At 40.4% G+C, this 20,854-nt stretch overlaps 2 protein-coding genes across 3 annotated transcripts; both read right to left on the reverse strand.

The window, feature by feature from the left end:
* Positions 1 to 640: 640 nt before the first annotated feature.
* Positions 641 to 3,899, reverse strand: LOC146468630 (uncharacterized). The gene has a single exon (XM_085124457.1). The coding sequence runs from the start codon at positions 2,446 to 2,448 to the stop codon at positions 1,165 to 1,167; it is 1,284 nt and encodes a 427-aa protein (XP_084980583.1). The 5' UTR covers positions 2,449 to 3,899; the 3' UTR covers positions 641 to 1,164.
* Positions 3,900 to 4,201: 302 nt separating this feature from the next.
* On the reverse strand, positions 4,202 to 15,979 carry LOC146468631 (uncharacterized). Of its 2 annotated transcripts, none has more exons than XM_085124432.1 (8): positions 15,530 to 15,979; positions 11,007 to 11,642; positions 9,818 to 10,111; positions 8,840 to 9,232; positions 8,369 to 8,650; positions 7,169 to 7,414; positions 6,455 to 6,730; positions 4,202 to 5,489 (listed from the first exon to the last, which is right to left on the reverse strand). In XM_085124432.1, exons 1-8 carry the CDS (start codon positions 15,666 to 15,668, stop codon positions 5,161 to 5,163), a joined length of 2,595 nt encoding a protein of 864 aa, XP_084980558.1. In that variant the 5' UTR covers positions 15,669 to 15,979; the 3' UTR covers positions 4,202 to 5,160. The 2 variants fall into 2 exon arrangements, with proteins under 2 accessions (XP_084980558.1, XP_084980559.1); XM_085124433.1 differs by lacking the exon at positions 15,530 to 15,979 and adding an exon at positions 13,765 to 14,299.
* Positions 15,980 to 20,854: the final 4,875 nt, after the last annotated feature.

Genomic DNA, 20,854 nt, shown 5'->3' on the forward strand with positions numbered 1-20,854 from the left:
GAATAAAAACGATGTCTTGTTCCGGAATAGACAGACATATTTTCCAAGCGTCGGCAAGTTTCTGCGTTCATTTAGGCTTAAAAAATGTTTTTCGAAGCTTACAAACAAGAAGTTGAAAATCCAAGCGCGGGATCATCAGTATAGCCAAGACACTGGCATATTGGACGCTTATTATAGAGGAATAAGTTACAATTGTGTTTCCATTGGAGTAAACAGATCTAAAAAGAACTCTGTTAATTGAAGTTTCTTTCCCCTGGGATTTGTCGCTTGAGGGGCGACCTGTACTATTTGCAAAGGACAAAAGAACGAACAACAGAACAATGCTCCCAACTCTAAAAGACAATGCAGCTTCAGTTTATCAGGTTCCACTCAAGATAGAGTTGAAGTTCTGCTGGACTAATATTTTATACACCCAAATCATCATTCAGCCTATAAACGTACCTCAATGAATCAAACACCTTGCGTTAGCGTTCATTATCTGAAGTTCTTTTTGTCAACTAACAATGGAAATGAAGAAATACATTACTCATTTAGCTGCTTGTCCTAACCGCGGTTATCGGTTGAGAATAGGCATCCTGCTGAAGAAATAAGTCTTAGTGTCCTTACTAATATTTATTTCTTTATCATGACCTCTCTCTGTTATTTAATTTGGATGTCAGAATCCCTTTAAAATGTATACAAGACATATTAAACTTGGAAACACCCGGGGGAAAGGGAACAGGCAGTAAAATTGGAATACATGTTTAAAAGTATGCGTCGACTGGGGGGTGGCATATATACGAAAGAAAGTACAAAGAGGGATCAAATATATGCAACTATGTCACTGGAATATAATTATTCCACTGTCGCTGGAATGGGAGGAGTTAAGAACTTTGCTTGCGTGAGGAATAGCGCAATGATTTATTTATGAGAAAAACAAACTTGCCGGCGGTTGAATCTCGCACGGTTCACATGGTCTCGACCTTTCTTTTTGACAGCTTCATATTTTGTTTAATGTTATAAACGTTATAAACAAAAAAGTAAGGTTTCTTAACAAAGAATTAAAGTGGGCCTTTTTATTCTTTGTTACAAGCCACTGCGTTTGTAAATACGGTCAGAAAAATCAAAATTTGAAAAGTACATATAACAGGATATTTTATTTTTTTCGTATTTAAAGAAATATTGTCATGTTGGTGTCGCTATTACAACTGCCATCCCATACACAGATTCATTTCTGAAGCATGCTGCGGCAAACGTGTCTTCTTCCGGACACCACAATGCTTGCGCAGCCATTTCGATTCCATTGTCCCTCACCGCACCGATGTACACCAGACAAGCTAACTTGCGTTGGCCATCGTCTGTTCGCGTTACAGCACCCCCAAGCAGCCGAGTAATGATCTTGCAGATGCTTCTGCTGGCTCGGTCACAGCTTGCCGGAGAATAGTCATCCATGGTCAGGAGATGCGATCTCAGAATCTCTTCAAGCATTTCCTGTAAGTGGATGTCAGCTTCTTTGAAGAAATTTTCCGAATTGTGCTCATCCCTTGCGCCATGCTCTCCACATTGATGGTCACTGGGTTTCTGAGCACTCAAGCTTTCCTGAAGTTCTCGGCTTACCATACCACCAGCGCTCAAGTTCTCCAGATTGACTGCGAGGTCCTGAATTTGGTTCGAGAAGTCATTTATGACTGTTTCGTAGTCATTCCCTGAGTTGAACTTATCTCCCTCAGTAGGTACACCAGATGGATCCGATCCTCGCCGTTGAATGTGCTCGTACGCCTTGCTAAAAGACGGGGACAACCTCTTAGCCAACCTGGCCTTATTACTTCCTTTAGGCTCCTTCAAGTGGCCGACATCATGGCTATGTTTAGCGGACCCGCTCGATGAAGCCACCTTTCCCAATAGATGCAATGGTGACACTGCCTTTCGTTTCAGGTACGGGCGCAGTTTCTTTAGACTAGTTTGTCGATCGAAAGCGTTCTTTACAAGGGTCTTCTGGCATGGGACTGCAGGATCCGATAATCTCCGCCTTGGTCTTGAAGGTATTTCTTTAGGAGCTGCTGCGGAGCTGGACAAACTTCGAATGAGAGCCATTTTGTGACGTCTCCGTGATCTTGGGGACTTCTCTGTCGAAAAAGTTGTTTCTCTGTTTGTGTTGCTTTCTGGACATCCATCAAGTTTCCCGTTCTTTACTTTTCCTTTGTAAGATTTCGCATCGTGCTTGCCCGCTGTCTCATTCTCGTCGCCATTGAGTGTGTTTGTTTGTCTGCAATTATGGCCACTTTGTGCGATCTTTTCTAAATTGACCGGCTTCTGTAGCTCAAATAAGTTGTTATTACTGTCCGATTGGACTCCCAGAGCTGGCCCAGATGTGAATGAAAGCACCGGTGTGCTCTTGAGCACGTATTCCACTTCCTCCTCATCATCACAACTTGTTTCTTCAAAATCGCTGATATACTCAGTCGCCATTACGCTCTCGATTGTGTTTGCAAACCAACAAAGCAGTTCGTCAACACAAGAGATCTATTATAACAATAGACAATAGCTTGTCCCAATCACTTAGCCGGTTAGCCTCTTTGAGGATTTTGTTATTTGCCGTTAATTTATTCATTCCTGTGTAAAAAATTGATGTTGTTATTGCTCCATACTCCAAAAAACTTAATTTGATAAACAGCGCCCTAGGGAAGCGCTACTTATAATAGCTTGAAGATCAAACTTAAAGATATTAACGACAGACTCAAAAAACAGAACAACTATGAACAGTGTAATAAGAAAAGTACTACTCATGAATAGCATTCATTTAAATGGTCACACTCTGTGGTTTCTTCCATAAATTCAGGATTCAGACATTTAGACTAGAGTTTGCACACAAGAAGACGCACGAAGACCCAGTAACTTTCATTTATATTGTTCACAGACCGCGAGAAGGAAAACAACGAATCACGTGATTTGTTCAGGGCGCTAAACAACTTCGGTCAGTATAATACGATAACAGACATCTAAGAAAACGCTACAACGATTTGGCTCTATAATACAGCTACCAAAACATGTCCCTTAAAAACGAAATCACCAAAGAAGGAAGAACATTACTAGTTTCATTAAAGTGAATCCAGTTTGCGATTCAACCATTGCGTGTTCAAGTCGAGGCCTTCTCGAGCTTAAGAGCTTCAGTTAATTCGCAATCAGATAAGTATGACTGTATAACAAAAAGCTTTAAATAAGCCTTCTACTACGAGATTATCACTCCAGAACTCGGCTGCATATAAGATTAGGTGAACGGTTTTATTGCATGCCAGGCAATCAACTATGCAAATGTGGCGATCAATTACATTGCAGACATTTTCCAAACGACCAATGATTCCTAAAATTTATCTGACAACAATTTAATATGATATTTCATTGTCCAGGGGAATTGATATTTCCATGGCAACACGATGTTTAAAAAGTTTTTAACAGCCAGCGTTCTGCTTTACGAAATTTGGATTTTTTTTACCTTTTTGCAAGAAACTTTAAGTTTACCTTCGTAACTTTTACGCGTTTATACCATTCGAGCATTTCTTTGTAAGTTGTAATTATTTTTTAGTCAATTTGTGCGGATTTTTTTTAGCTTGTAGAGAAGACAAACTCAAAATGGCGGGATCCAAGATGGCGACTGCGCAGAACATGTAACGCAATTCCACATCAAATGGCAGTTGGTCCATTTTACGGACCTCAAAGGAAACAGTTGTAACGTTCTGTAATAACCTGAAAATTACATTGTCTTAGTTTGAACACTTTTGAAGTTACACTTTCACTTTACTATGAACCACATATGGCAGGCTAGTCTGATCAGTTCTGGTTAATTTGTGAGTTCGTTTTGTACTACACCCGTAGATGGATGTCTACCTATAAATATGAATGTATAAAGGGCGAGTTATACGGTACGAACCAACAACTCGCTTACGACTGTCGTGTACGTCACAAAAAATGTCGTAGGATTTTAACCGAACATGTTTTAAAAAGTCCTCCGACAGTCGCAACCTGAAATGTAGGCAATATTGAGTGACGAGAGCTGTGTGCGATTGACTTTTTGCATGACGCGAGCAGCGCGCGCTCTAGAAATTCCGTGCGACAGTCATAAGCAAAAGTTGTACCCTTTAAATTGGCCTTAAGTAGCGAAGCGCATGGGAGGCAGAAGCATGGTTTATGGGAAGGTCTTGCTGAACTTATCGGAGTTAATTCATGTTATTTCATCGCCATGGTTTATTTTTTTCTTCACTTATTTTGCTTTCACTAGTTTAATAAAAACTTTTTTTTCGATTGCAAATATTGCCTAATTTTTAACACTGACATTGTTCTTGCAATTCGGGACACTGTCTAATGGAGCTTTGCACATTGCATTATTGCTAATATTGCTCATTCCTTATTCTCTTTCCGTATCTGCTGTCTTAGGGGCTTACATTTTACTGTGGATACGTTGACTTGTGGGACTAATTCCTTATTCGTCCAAACGCTGTTTATCGATAAATACAACTAACTTTATTGCATTGTCTTACGACATTACCTTTCCTCTGTCGAGGAATTTTCGCAGTATTCTTTCAACCGTTAAAAACGCTAATAACGAACAAACTAAGCAGCTTGTAATTTGATCTTGTTTCCTTCATTGGGCAATCGTCCAAACAGGGGGAACCTGCACTGTTCGCAACGTCTTACATGGTTGGTCGAGAGGACAAAAGAACGAACAACAGAACAATGATCCCAACCCTAAAGCCTGGTTTACACGTACGACGCAAACGCAAGCACAAGCACAATCACAATCACAAGAGAATGGAAATCGTTCAATTCTCTTGTGATTGTGCTTATGCTTGCGTCGTTGCGTCGTTGCATCGTTGCGTCGTACGTGTAAACCGGGACGACGCAAGCATAAGCACAAGCGCAAGCACAAGGTGTTAATGTTTGTGTCGCACCGGTTTACATGTAGGTTTCTTGTGCTTATGCTTGCCTCTTGCGTGTAAACCAGGCTTAAGAAACAATGCAGCTGCAGGTTATCAGGGTCCAGTGAAATTAGAGCTTTTGAAGGCTACAGGTCTCCTGACCAAACAAGAGGAACTGTACGGCATGTGAAGCTAACCATGAAGCACGATGGAAGATAGATACGTGGACCTGACTTCTTGACCACCGTTGAAACGCGAACAGGGAATCCTAAAACGAGGTTGCCTCAAACGTTATGCTAGCCCCTCCATTTGGACTATCGACTGTACTAAGAGGCATGTATGGAGATTTATTTCCAGGCGACACTAACGCTGGAGAACCAGTGGATCGGACTTCAGGGACCTTGAAATCGTGGTCACTGGGTCTTGGACCCGCTAGGGTGGGGAGAGGATCTTCTTCTGGTTCTTCTTCGGCTTTAGACGTCGTTGATGTTTTGGCTTTGCGCAAGCGCCATACCAAGGCAGCAATGATAACCAGAAGAATGAATGACAGGGCTGCTAGGCAACAAATGGCGATTTTCAAGTGGGTTAAGCGCTCAGCTAAACGAAGAAAGACAAGGAAGGCGCTATGAGAAAAATAAAGGGCCTAATGGATAACTGATAGATGATGACTAACTGTCAGATTAAACGAGCGATTTACCTCTCTTATTTACAGAGTTAAACCTCTAATTCTTGTATCATTAGTCTGTAGATGAAATCCTTAAGTGTGACCATTCAAATGAAAGCTACTGAGCAGTACTTTCCTGCAGTGCTGTTTATTATGCTGTACAAGGTGGTTCTAACTTTTGAGTCTGTAGATGAAATCCTTAAGTGTGACCATTCAAATGAAAGCTACTGAGCAGTACTCATCGGCTGTGGTGCTGTTTATTATGCTATACAAGGTGGTTCTAACTTTTGAGTCTGTGGGTGGAATCCTGAAGTGTGACCATTCAAATGAAAGCCACTGGGCAGTACTTTCTCGTGGTGCTGTTCATTATGCTATACAAGGTGGTTCTAACTTTTGAGTCTGTGGGTGGAATCCTGAAGTGTGACCATTCAAATGAAAGCCACTGGGCAGTACTTTCTCGTGGTGCTGTTCATTATGCTATACAAGGTGGTTCTAACTTTTGAGTCTGCGGAACAAATAATAAAGTGTGAACATTCAAATGAAAGCTATTAAGCAGTACTTCCTTTTTAGTTTCACATGGTGCCGTTAAGTATGCTGTTTAAAGTAGTTCTGTGGACTAATTCTTAAAGGGCAGTTTACACGATAAGCAAAAATAGGTGCGGACCCGTTAAAAATTAGTATGGTGCCAATAATGTTTGCACAGAGATACCCCTGTCGTTCAGGGTGCCTACGGACAGAGCATGGTCCGAGTATATGCTCGGTACTGTTCCACTTTTAAACAGGTCTGTACCATTTTTCCTGTCACATAAACCGCCCCTTTAAATGTTGTAATTAAGATAAAAGCTGCTGGCGACACGCTATTTGAACACAAATTATTATCACTTTCAAATCGCCTCACCATTTACAACTTTAATCTTCCTGGACTTCACCCCTAAAGAGTTCACTGCTTGACATTTGTAAACACCAAAATCATCGCCAGACATTGCTGAGATTTTTATCGTGTTTCTTGAGGCATACCGCTGTACAGGTAGTGGCTCATTATCCTTGTACCACGTGACATCTGCAACTGTTGTGTTTCCTGTTTCACAGTGCAGTGATAAAGCATCTCCTTTCTTGAGGGAAAGTTCTCCCTCTTCAGCCCCGGATCCCCATACGTTCTTTAGCACTGGAAGAGCTGGGAAACAATATAATTTTTGGTTACTTATAATACATATTTCGCGCATCCTTTTATAGCCTATTTATATAACTACGAAATCCTGACTTTTTTCGTGGCCGCAAATGTAAAGAATTTGGGTTTTTGTGGAGATTTTAAGGCCGTACGTTTGACATGAAACTGTAAGAAATGTGGTGTTTTTTTTTTTTGTTTTAAACCTGCCAAATAAATGTTCGAGGTATCTCGTTTTTCAGCCAGTGACACAGATATCCTCGGAAAAAGAAAATCCGAGTTCGTCCAACAGTTGTACAACAATGCTAGATCGTTTAGCCGGGGCTTTATAGACAATAGCTACGATTCAATCAGCGCGAGAGAATTTTGACAGTCATTGTAAAAATAAACTTACCTATACAGATTCTATTAAGAGTACCTCCTCTCCCTCCCTGTAATTTCACTTACTCAAGGATGTAACTGTTACTGAAGCAACGTCGTCTGGTTGAATGTTATTACTAGCCCTGCACGTGTACAGCCCAGGCGCCGTCGTGTCATTTGTAAGGACCAATGCGTGACCTCGATAAATGAACTTGCGGTTTCTGTACCATGTTATCGTGGGCTCTGGCCCTCCTCGAGCAGTGCAGTTCAGTACCAGGCTCTCCCCTGGGACATAAACTCTGACGGGTGGTAAAGGGTCTATATGGGGAGCATCTGTATTGAGAAATAGCATGGTGAGGGTCAGAATAGGTCCAAAAAAGTTACTACGAGAAACAGAGCGATAGGCAGACAGACAGACAGACAGACAGACAGACAGATAGACGGGGCTGACAAACAGAGCGATAGGCAGATAGAGAGAAAGACAGACAGAGTGATAGAGAAACAGACAGGGCAGACAAAAAGAGCGATAAGCAGACAGACAGACAGACAGACAGACAGAGGGGGCTGACAAAAAGAGCGATAGGCTGACAGACAGACAGACAGACAGACAGAGTGATAGGGAAACAGACAGGGCAGACAAAAATAGCGATAGGCAGATAGACAGACAGACAGATAGACGGGGCTGACAAAAAGAGCGATAGGCAGATAGACAGAAAGACAGGCAGAGGGATAGGGAAACAGACAGCGCTGACAAACAGAGCGATAGGCAGACAGACAGGGCAGACAGAAAGACAGACAGAGCAATAGGAAGACAGACAGGGCAGACAGACAGACAGAGCGATAGGAAGACAGACAGACTGAGCAAAGGGCAGACAGACAGACGGGGCTGACAAACAGAGCAATAGGCAGACAGACAGAGTGAAAGGTGGACAGAAAGACGGGGCTGACAAACAAAGCGATAGGCAGACATACAGACAGACGCAGCAATAGGAAGACAGGCAAGAAAGACAGACAGAGAGAGTGATAAACATGCGCAGATAGACAGACGGACGGATCGAAAGAAACAGAAAAGGCTAAGCCCACTCAACCAAAGCCAAACTTTAAACTTGCTCGTTTGTGATTAATGACAATTATAGTTACAATTTATATAGTGAATCCAAAAGCCCTAAGGCGCTTTACAATAATCTAAAGGAAAAAAGTAATAAAAATATCATCAACAAAATGTTCGCTTAAAAAGAAACGTTTTTAAGTTACTTTTACAAAAGGTAAGCTCATCTTTTCTCTTACATGTTTGTCCAGTTGAAAATGTTTCGTAATGACTCCATATTCCACCACCAGCTCCGTTCACAGCTCGCACTCGGACTTCGTACACAGCGTGCGACTGAAGACCGGTCAAACTGGTTTTATTCCGGTTCTGTACCACCTTAAGCTGCGCCTCATCGCTATTGGTTACTTTGTATTCCACGTAATACGAAAGCACAAATTGTTGCTCAGACGTTGTCCACGTGACCAAGACTGAGTGACTGTTCATGAGTTTGACTTCTACTTTGCGCGGTGTTTCAGGAATCACTATAAACGTGACAGAAGTACTTGTAAGTCACGAATAATTACCATCGTTTACATTTTCTGTAAGGTATCAAACAGATACGTTATTTAACTAACAATTCGTGTGCAGATGAACTATTCAGAAGATCTATTTGAACTATGAATTGACCACTACAAAAGAAATGCCGCTATAATTTTAAGGTTTCCGCTCACCTCTACCGCAAACAAACGGATGAGTAAAATCAAATTCCGAATCTTCCCAGAGTCCAGAGAACTCATTTAATTTTGTGCAGTTCTTTGTGTTTCCAGGGTTACCATCAGGGTACCCTGTGCCCCAATTAGTATACTCCGCCGCGCCACCGTCCGACCAATGGAAATTGTTATCGGAGTCACGTGTTAAACCTATCCACACACTTGAACTTGGACTCGCCGGTTTGACTAGATGAAGAAACACGAAGTAATTTTTCTCCTCCGAGTTTAGTTTGGCTAAAGCACCTCTCTGTGCTTTACACGTGGCTTGGGAGCCAGCCCAGGTGTTTTTTTGGTTGTACAGTTTGAAGCAGGAATCATCTTTCGCATCCCAACCGTGCCAACAGGTTTGATCTCCTGCGAATGAATTTAAAAGTGAAGGATGTAACCATAATTAATTCAAAAATAGTTCTTTTAGGTGTTCAAAAAGGAAAACTGAAAAGAAGGTAGCTTAACCATACTATTTACGAAAGTACAGCTGATTAGAGAATATTGAAAACGACAGAAAGTCCTTTTATAAATAAAAGCAAGTTTCCAACTGGTAGGAGGCTTACCCGTTGGCTATTTACATAGTGTTGCTTAGGAATTGAATTTTGGCCTAAAGTGAAGCAAATCCAAGAAGTTAGCGACTCTGAGGGCTTCAAAACGGACCTACACATTGCATGTTAGAGAACTAGCCACAAGCTTATTCTGCCTCTCTAACAACAGAAATGTTCAACGACAACTACTACTACTTTTACTACTACACTAAGTCTGCTACTGTTGCTGTTACTACAGCAACAACAGCAGCAAAACAATGGAATCTGTAACGACAAAAACAGCGGTGACCTCTCTACCTTCCTCTTCATGGACAAGGCCTCCCCTTTACAGTAAGTACTATCACCAATAAAATTGAAAAACTTATATATGTGGCAAACAAATACAAATCCCCTTTGTACTTACTGAACATTATGACCTCATACACATCGCTGGCCATTTTCCCGCCTTTTCCAAGTTTGCAGTCTAAAGACAGTCCATACTTGTTGTAACTGTCTTGCGCAGTAAGGCTCGAATGACAATGCCCGCCATCTTGGATTGCAAAATAGACGTAGCCGCGCTTGAGAGCGACGCGGGCGCATTTTTGTTCAGCGTCCTTTCTTGTTTCCGGTTCACCATCTAAAAGGGGATCCTTGCCTTCAAGTGATGGAATTTCAGGGGCGGCTTTGTCGGCGTAGCATCCTATATGCTGTGTCTGCACTATGAAAGAAATGAACGGTTCTACTGAGTCAACTGAAGATGGAAAAGACATGTGATGACTCGAAACTACGGATAGTCACAAAATGATGTACTTGTATTATTGACTTGCGAGGAATTGCGAGTGCCAACTTTAACCCTATCTAGAGCGGGAGCGGGGCGGGGGATTCTGCCTGCAGCGACTTTGAACCTGAATAACTTTTTTAATACTTGAGCAAACGGCCTTTGAACAATTTGATGTGGTCGGTTAGTGTTCATTAAATTTGATGCTACCTTGGCAACCAATTTTTGACAGGCAGCTATTTTAGAGAAGGAAAAATCCCTTTTAAAATGAAGAAAAATTACTTTTCTTACTGTAACTTTTGTTTTTAGCTCCTGTTAGTGTTCCTTTATTGCTTTTGATCACTTTCGTTCAACTTCGGTGCTTTCCTGAAGTTTGGGGAAATCCACAAATCCAAGATGGCGGATCCAAGATAGTCGCCATTTGGCAATCATGTCGTAATTACCACGTCATATAACGTCCCTTTTCGTTGAGGACATCAAAGTCCCATTCTAGATAGGGTTAATGAAGATGAAAGTCGCCCCGACGCCAATGCAAGTCGGACAAACGTTGAACTCACGGTGTTTAGGTTTGCTATGATATGACAGAGCGCCATTAATTATTACACCCATTTTGAAAGCATTCAGTTTTGCCTAAAAAAACTGCGATTTAGAGGACCGAAAAAAATAGTGCGATCCGTGAATAAATCGCACTGTTGAGAGCCAATCTGATTGCAAGGATCACCAGTGATTTCAAAATTGGTGTCATAAATTAATTAAAACGGTTTTTTTTTGGCAACGTACTTTTAACAAATTTACCATCTGAAAGAAAACGAAAACGAAGAAGCAAATGGGATACCTTTAACAGGGCATCTGTCCTTCACGGCGTTTATCTCCTGTTCCGACAAAGACTTGTTATAAATCTGCACACAGGCGATCCCTCCCTTGTAGAAATTCGATCCACCGGGTACAGCTCCTATTCTCACGTCGCCTTGTGTAGCGATTTCAATTTTTCCAACATTGAAGCTTGCTCCTTCTCGGCCATCAATCCACAGTTTCATGGTACCGGCGGAGTTATCGTAAGAAGCAGCTACATAATTCCAAGCTTTCAGCCGAATTTTTCCACTACTGATAGAAAAAGGTAAAACCCCATCACGAATATCAAACAAGGCAGCTATTTTGTTCGGGCTTTCAAGCCAAACACGTACTCCATCTTTGTTGTTTACTCTGTAAGTAAGTAAAGGTCCGGTGCATCTTTCAGGTTTTATCCAAGCGACAAACGTCATTGCGTATCTAGCGTCGAGCCCTCCATTATTTGGAAACTCGATAAAGCTTGATGATGACCCGGACAAGTGGTAAGATCCCGCGGGTTGCCCGTAATATCCAGGTGAACATTGAACACCAGTTGCCTTTCCTTGCGGGTTTCTCCGTTGGCTTATGTCCTTAGTGCTATACTGCTTATTCAGGGGATAAAGTGCAATGGGCTCTGGTAGACCTGCACGGAAATTAGCATAATCAAATCATAATATGCTTGCTATTTATCAATTTCTGGATATATGTAGCACGTGTGGTCGCAACACAAGAAATTGGAAGAGAAGAGAAGAATCCGAGACGCGCGCGCCAAGTGCGCGAGGAGAGCGCGCCCACGCAGACTGAGGGCGCATTCTTTTGGGACAATTCTGATTTAACATTCACAGAATATCGGTTCCCAAACGAACGCAATTCCTCTTATACTAAGGTTGCCTTCTTTTGGGACTATTCCGGAATAGGAATACTCGGAGTAGACGGTATTTGTGTTGTTTTGGGAGCTATTACGTTTTCGGAGTGAACGGAATATCATTCTGTTCATTCTGCTCCCGATAACAGAATGAACAGAATAGAAGAAATACGGTTTACTCGGAAAAGACAGAATACGCGTTCTTTTGGGAAATGTTTGGAGGGAGCAGACATAGTAGTTCTCAGGTCACCTCCGCCATGGGTATTCCTTTTCCAGATTTTAGGAGCGTTTTTTCGAAATTGAAATTCCGTGTATTCTGTTATTCCTTAACCGGAATAAGAATAGCTAGAATAGTCCCAAAAGAATACAACCTAAGTAAACTGCATTCCGTTCACTCGGCTGTCATATCAAAATGAGTTGAATACTATTCCGTTCCGTTTCGAAAACAGAATAGGGGGGCACCTTGTTACATCAGCCATTTCCCATTTTTTTCGTATGGAAGTGAAGATTGGGGTTTGGATTAGGGTCCATTTTTTTTAGTATTTGAATAGGTGACACACTTCACTTCAAAACACTTGAAACTTTTTAAGTAAATCATAAAACCACTTAGTAAACTCAAAAAAATTATATCGGCTTTGAACTCTGAAGGACAAAAAAAAATTTATCTTTAACGGTATTTTTGGGCCACTTTGACAGCGATAAATACACTTCAGAAACTGAAGCGTTACAGTGACTCAGAGCCTCTTTTAATAACATTTTGGAAAGCCGTTTATAAATGCAAACATAGGTGTAGCCAAATAAAATCTTGTTTAAAATAAACGAACCTCAGATTTTCTGATGTCGCTAAAAAAAACACCATTAAAAACCGACAAAGTAATACCAATTTGACTATAAATTAGCCGGTATAATGAGAAAAAGTCTTCGAAAGAAACAGCTAAACTTAATCCGGCGAAAACTTAGTGTTCCGTAATTATGCAAATTTACAGACTAAAAACTGTATTTAAATTTAGATTTCCACCTGTATTTTATTTTTATCTTTCGTGGCCTGATCGGCCAAGGTAAGGATAAATTTCTCTTTGTTCAGATAGGGTCACGAAACAGTACAAAATTACTTACAGCCGATTCTCGATGAGAATACGCATGGCCTTGAATGTACTGAATATTGCAGTTGTTGGCGCTCCAATTATTTGATGCTACTACAACCCATTATATATTGTTTGCAGCTAGCTGGTTTCTGGCTGAAAATACGTAGAAATGTAGAACCGCGGTGCCGAATATAAAGTTTATACTTGTGTGTTTGAGTATGCAAGAGTAACTCACTGTATAAACGTCAGTTGAATTCTCCTTGAATAAACCTTTCTATGCAAATATCACTGACACTTTGCTATGCGTCGTTGACAATCAATACAACAATATTTATGGACGCGCCGTAAGTGAATGACATTTGAGCTTCTTGTTCAACAATTTTCGACTTATTTACCGTTCGTCTGTCAGTCTACTCTCCATAATAGGAAATGGCGCTAGATCAATGTTGCCTGGTTACTTAAAAGCTTGTTCAATGCATTTGTTTTCGATAACACACAGCACGGGATTAAACGAAAGGTTTGTACCCTTTTATACGCCTCGAAATCTTTCAACTGTTTTGATTCAGCGATGACAACTAACTGGGCTCCATTTTCGATTAGAAAAAATATTTATACTGCTTCGATTCAACAAAAGGTCTACTCATCTTGATTACTGAATACGAACGTTAGAGGAAATAATAGTGGATCAACATGACTGAGAATAGTTAATTAATCGCTTTAGTTGATCGTACTGCCGAGCTAGGCGGCCAATTTCATCCGATTAGCATCATTCAAGAGGAAGAAGAAGTCTTTCAAGCCAGTAAAATGTGACTTACCTAAATTCTGCCCACTGGAAACTACCGCCGTGGATAACACAAGCGTCGAGATGACTGAGAAAACTCGGTGAAAGTTCATCGTGATTTGAATACTTAAGAAATCATTCAGTTCCTTCCGATTATTTGGTGGCGTGACAAAGCAAAGACTGCAAAGCCAACATCAGTCGAACGTTAAACTGGGTTCTTCACTAACGCCAAAGTTGGGTACTTTTTAAACGCTTAAATGGGTTCTTAAGCGTCAGACTCACGCAATAACTTTCAAAATTTCCGCATTTCGCCTCTAACCATTACATACCAGAAAGGAATCATGGATTATTGATTGCGAGCAATTTTGAGGCCGGACAAAGAACGCAGGAAAACAATGCCTCACGTTTCAGAAGCGTGAATAGAGATGATATTCAAATTGAAGTTATGCCAAGTGAAAGCTGTATCACGTTACCGGGATGATAGGGCAGCCAATACGATGCAAGTTACGGAAGTAAAAAGAATAATTATTATAATAAGGCATGGGTTAAGGTCACGCTATCATTTAAATCTCTCCTACTATTGTACCTGGTTCGAAACTAAAGAACAATTTCCAAACTTTATCAAGTTCAGAAAACATCTTGGCAGCTTTCAATTGAATGTTTATCGTCAAACTTAAAAGTTTGAACTCGGACAGCTAATCCTGACAGCGTTCAAGACTGAAAGAGTATTTAGTAACCCAGATGGTCACATTTTTGGCATTCAGTCATTCTCGGCGTTCAGAGTGGCATTCATCACTAGGCTGTCAAAGTTAGAACCACTTTGTTCAATAACAACAACAACAACAACGACAACAAGTTGTCGGTCATAGCATTAGTTGATTGTTGGTAAACAATACTGAGTGCTTTAGCCAGTGTACTGACCAATGAAGGACTGTTGTTCCTTGGTGACATTCTTGGCACCCGGAAAGGATCCGTACGAACTATTTATAACATGACTTCTGGGTCGGGTTGTTCGAAAGCCGATTAACGCTAATCCACGATTGAAAGTTAGCCGAGGTTTTCATCTCGCTCGTTAAAGACGATTTTGAAGCCTCATTTTAAGCTAATGATAAAGGAAAGTCTAAGGCAAAACTAAGGGACAAAAATCTTTTGGACGAATCCTTACGGATTAGTAAATATACTCGAATCAAAGTTCACGTCAACCCTGGATTAGCTTAATCGGGCTTTGAACTGGTAAGCCATTCACAGTACAAACAACAAAGATATGTTCACTTTTAAAATGAATTTAAGCAATCTGATGAGCCGAAAAATTCGAAAAAATGCGGGATGCGATTTAGTAACGAGCTACAATCTCGTTTGCGGTACAAATAACGACGTGAACTCGGAACAGCGTGAATGTCATGCAAACGAATGCCGAGCCACAAGCTACAGAGAGCTACAATCTTGACACTGAATTGAAATGAAAGATTAAGACCACCCCTCTTCCCCCATTTCAATGATGGAAATGGCGCGTTTTGCTTTGCGCGCGAATTTATCATTGATGTTGGGAAGGGGGTTTAATTTCCTTTTTATTCCGTCCAAGATTGTAGGATGGTTTCGTACCATTTACGCATCAGTCAATTCTAGAAGTGCCCATTCCCCCGGGCATTAGCGGGGCATTTTTTCTTATGGTCCGTTCTGGGGATCGGCCATTAACATACCCCGGGGAATATGACGGCCTTGCGATTTACGTCATAGCACGCGACACTTTCTTTTAATGATAAGTTCACAGCAAAGACAATGAATTCGTAATTACTTACCTCTAAGAAGGACAAAAATGAAATCCAATACTGCAACGATACTGAAAACTGAGACTGATTTTACACTTAGTTTGGCCTGACTGTAACGTTCATTACAATGAAGATAAGTCCAGAACGAAGATGGAATTGACTGATGCATTAGTAGGTCGTACCGAAAATCTTGCCCGCATCTCCTGCTAGAAGACTAGGTCATCTTTCTCTTCCTAAACCTTGAATGTTTTCCAGGAATCACAGGATGGAGTCCCAATACATGCACTCTTAAAATGCAATCTTTATTCTTTATGCCGATGCGCAGACAAATGCGGTAAAACAAAGCAGAGCCGTTGCGGGACAGTCAATCAAAGGTCAAAGAGGCTTGATAAACTTGTTTTACAAACAAAGGCGGAGTTTGGTGGTCAAAATCCGCCAAATTGTGCGGTATATACTCCGCTTAATTTAAGAAATTTCAGTCTAGACAAGCATACCCCAGACCCCCCTTGAGGATCTTGCCTTTGACGCCTGTTTAAGGACGGTGCCTACTAATACCGAAGTATTTTTGTGCGGTTTATGACTATGCGGGAAAAGCAGATCTTAGTAAGGCCTATTGGAATCCAAAAAGAAAATTAGGGGTAACCACGCATTTTTTAGAGATAATTAAGCAATAATATCTCTAAAAAGCGCCAAAATATAAAGGAATGTATGGGATTTTTTCCTAAATTAAAGTTTAATTATCTCTGAAAAATGCATGGTTACCCCCAATTTTCTTTTGAGATTCCAAAAGCATTTGCTAACTTCTGCTTTCTCTGTATAGTTTAAACCGCGCAAAAATATCCCAGTATTAGTAGGCACCACCCATAGGAAACCCGAGTATCTCCCGATGCGCAGAACGTATGCGCAGTAACAATAGTAGGCACCGTCCTTAAATCTCTTTGAACTTTCGTATGACGTGAATTCGCTTGCTTTCTCAAAACGAACATCCTTCCTGCACAGGAATCTCAGGCATAGGCAGCTTTATCAGCAACCTCGTTCTCAGGAAAGGGAAGAGGAGAGACCCTGGGTACCAGGAGAACTGACAAAGCAACCTCGTTCCCAGGGTCTCTCCTCTTCACTTCCCTAGGAACGAGGTTGCAGCTCTCCTAATAGTATTACCCCTTAAAAGTCACGTAAACCTTACACAAGATTTGACGAAAATAATTTAATGTTTGTCTCGATGGAAGGGATGGAAAATTTTTTTAAGGTTGTCTCTGGTTTATATTTGCCCTTGTGGTTATAATTTCAATCATTCAGGTAATATTTCGTGCAATGTTACATTCAGAGAAATAAAAGTTCACTTTGATTGCGTTTGTATCTTGTTTTTCTCCCTTTGTCGGTAATGTTCATCACGTGAAACAGCGCCGGTAAATGTTTAATTTTTTTCCCTGCAAATCCCACCTACCTGACGTAATCAACGTTATAATTAAGCAAACCTACCGCTGAATTCTTGTTTTGCGGTAGTGGTGTTTTTTCCTTTTCAACGCATTGCTGTTGTACTGTTGAACATTCGCAACTCTGCATTGAAGCGGTTAAGTGGTCATCATGGGAACATTCAGCTCTAAAAACCGTTCATTTATATCTGACAGTAATGGAAGTGGTGGCAGACATTTCAAATCGGACAAAAACCAGAATGGAATGGCAGAAAGTCCAAACTTGTCAACGCGAGCTGGCGCCACGACCCACGAAGACAATTCGAAGGTCGGGAACACAAGCGAAAAACTACCTTGTAGACCTAAGGCGGTGCAGTCGTTTGGCTGGTTGATGGAAACTCCCGTTGCTCAACACTCCACTTCAAAAGAATCTAAGGTTTTTGCGAAACCACCTTCCCAGGCAAGAAAGAGCAAGTGCACCAATGTGCTGGCGTACAGCAATGGAAAATATCTGAAATCGGCCGAATTGGTGTGTTCTACCTCGAGCACCGTCGAGCCTCTCCTGACAGGCACATCATCTCAGTCCTCGTCGCAGAGCAAATGTTTCGTGGAGAAACGCTCAACCAAGACGGAATCAGAGCAGAAAAATGTCAACGAAAGTACCGAGATGAACTCGCGGCCAGAAGTTGCCTATGCGGTTGGATTCGGAGTGATAGGAAAGAGCAATTCAGTTGGTAAAGCTCGCCATGAAGGGAGCGAAGTCAATCTCTGCCACGAAGATGAATCTAAAGCAGCTAAAGTAAAGGGAAAATATCCAACCGTGGCAAAGGGTGGAAAACACTCCAGAAAGAGATGCGAGAAAAACAAGCTGGACCGTTAACTCTGTTGTGAAACTTTAATCCCAAGGATTGAGCAATGTATAATTACTCAAAGGTAATACCAAAGTGGCCTATTTTCGTGAAATTTTATTATTGTTATTTTATCGCGTATCCTAATTAAAAATCACCCCGCTCTGATTATATTTTTATTTTGACTTCAAATTTTGCACTTTTTCTAGTATTTAAAAGTTTAAAAGTGACTTCTTGCCATGATATTGCGAAACATTAATCCTGAAAATTAAGCCAGGCAAAGTTGCGCAATTTTACAAATTTACCCTTTTTTCAATTTTCAGTTGATAAGCAATATCAAATGATCATTAATTATTGTTGTTTTTTTTATCGTTTTCTGGTTTGGAATGTTACATAATATTATTATATGTAGCTAGCTGAAATAAATTTTTGAAAGATAATTTTGAATATTATTTATTGATTACTTAATTAATAATAGTTTTTGGATGGCGGAACAAATGTCACTGAATAACGCTGGAATGTGAGTTCCCTGTTAAAATGTTATGTTTATTACTATATACTTGAACTCGCTCTTTCTATCAGAGCTGAAATCGTCGTATAAATGAAGATAAGTTGTTCTAATTTATACGATGCATTATTTCAAACGATTGAAATGCAACACCAGTTTCGGAGAAAAATCAAAACTAAACTGCACTCTTTTTCTCTCTCTCGCTCTCACTCTCTCTTGAATTTTTACTGATTTTTAAACGTTCAAGAATACAATTTTACAATCACAGAAAGAAAAAAAAAGACTCAATACTAGTGCACAAAATGAAATTTAAAACGACAATACGAAATAAATTACAAGAGAAAACACTAATGCAAAAACCTGTAACTGCGTAAGTATCTTCCATGGTCGTCACGTAATATTATTGAAGTATCTGCATTAATTTTTCCTATTTCTTTAGATCTTGCAAAAGTTTGTTATTCTCCTTTGCACTCTCTTGGAAATTTGAATTCCATTCGAAGCAGTTTAAAGTGAGTCTAAAACATCGAAATGCCCTTTTTGCTATTTACCAGTACAGGTTTATTTGTTCCGCCATCCAAAAAATAAAATAAAATGACGACTGCGCATTTGATCATAGTTACATATGTTAATTTGCGCATTAGAAATATTAAACATTGTTATTACTATTAAAGCTCTGTTAAAGTCTGTGTAAGGTTGTCTGTATTTATGTCTTCTGTTACTGGTAGAGGGGGTCGATCTTTAATCGCAGCGATTGAGCAACCTATTCACAGCTTAAACCACAACGGTTATATTTTTATCGGAGTTCTATTGTCATTTTTAAATCGTGCATTGTTAACTTTTCGCAAAAATTAATCAACAACCTGTACGTTTTCTTTGGACTTCAAACTTTGTACTATTCCCAGTTTTTAAAAGTGGCTTGTCCTATATTGCGGAAATTTCACTCCCAAAAATTCACTTCACTTGTCCCCTGGCGCCAAGATGGCGCATAGGGCCCAAAAATTGCACCGTCCAATTTGAAACGATTGTATGAATTTAAGGGTATTATTATCAATTTTTCGTTCATTTGTAATTGAATTAAATGATTTTCGTTTTGTTTTGTTTTCTTGTTTGGAATATATGGATTCATTAGAATATTTGATTCATGAATCGATGCAGCGTTCACTTCCAGTAGCTGGAAAGTGGCCGGAAGTGAGCCGGAAGTTGCTAAGCCGCGCGCATGCTCAGTCGTTTCACTACTATGAAGTCCCAAGATCTTCGCCGCTTTCCGCCATTTTGAATATCACGATGACTCAGACCATTTCCGAGTTGCTGTGAACCTCATTTTGTAAGCGAGGCTAAGTGCAAAACTTTTCATATGAAAATTAGTTCTGTTTGCATATGAATGAAAACTAACTTTCATAATAAAAACTATGCACTTAGGCCCGGTTCATACGTCGAACTTTACATGAGCCGAACCTAATACCTATTAAGGTCGACCCAAATAATTAAGTTCGGCATTTGATTCAGACGTCGAACCTAACTGTAGTCGAACTTAATTGAAGCTAAAGTGAGAAAATAGATTTTCGTGGTCAGCGGCTGTTGTTTTTACTCAACAAGATTCAAAATGGCGGGAAAGATGAATTCTGACATGGAAGAACTTGTTTGGTAAAATAATGAAGACAGGCCAAACACGGCTCCTATTGGTCGAGATAGGAAGAATATGACCTTCAAAGCTAATTTGCTCTTACGAATACGTCTTTCAAAGATCTCAGCTTCCTTTTCGGTACGAGAGAAGGGAAGGGTCTTTGTAGATCTCTCTTAGCAGAGGCTGATTTTCTATCAAGTGCCATTTACTCATCTGAATTGTTTTAGGTTAGGCACAGAAGGGCGATATTCTGTAACAAACGCAAAATGTTTTTGCGCGTGTTTTGTTTGTTTTGTAGTGCCGGCATTCTTTTGCAGAAATTTACTTCAGAAAGAGTTTTATCTATAAGCGTTTTGTCTATAAGAGTTATATCTATACCTCTGTAGCGTAATCTCAGCTTGAATAGAGTAATGTTTTCTTCAAATGTTGTTTTTGAAGATTTTGTTCTGAGAAGTCTTGAGGCTTCGCCTTTGATATAGCCTGTATTGGAAAGTTTCTGTCGGTTTGAAGTGCGTGTGCACATCAAGAATAGATTCTTTTTTTTTTAATCTTTCGCATCTTAGACAAGTATATTTAGTTGTTTCGAAACAAGAAGAACAAGCACATTCCTTTTTTCCCGCCATTTTGTTCAGAATGAAGTCCTTTGCACATGCCAAGTCGATGGAACGCGCAGACCTCTGGGAAAGATATAATTTATATCATTTATATCATTTATACGTAACGTATGCATTTGGTTCGGCACATGTAAAGTTCGACGTCTGCATTGAGGTCGAACTTTTACCGTTCTATTCGACTGGCGCAGTCGAATAGAACGGCGGGTCGACCCAAATACAAATCTGTCGATCCTAACTGATGCATACGTCGATCTTTACATGCGCCGAACCAAATGATTAGGTTCGGCTCATGTAAAGTTCGACGTATGAACCGGGCCATAAGCCTCACTTTCATAATGAGGTTCACAGC

This window comes from Pavona decussata, unplaced genomic scaffold (assembly GCF_977016875.1).
Source record: "Pavona decussata unplaced genomic scaffold, jaPavDecu1.1 SCAFFOLD_130, whole genome shotgun sequence".
NCBI classification, from domain to species: domain Eukaryota; kingdom Metazoa; phylum Cnidaria; class Anthozoa; order Scleractinia; family Agariciidae; genus Pavona; species Pavona decussata.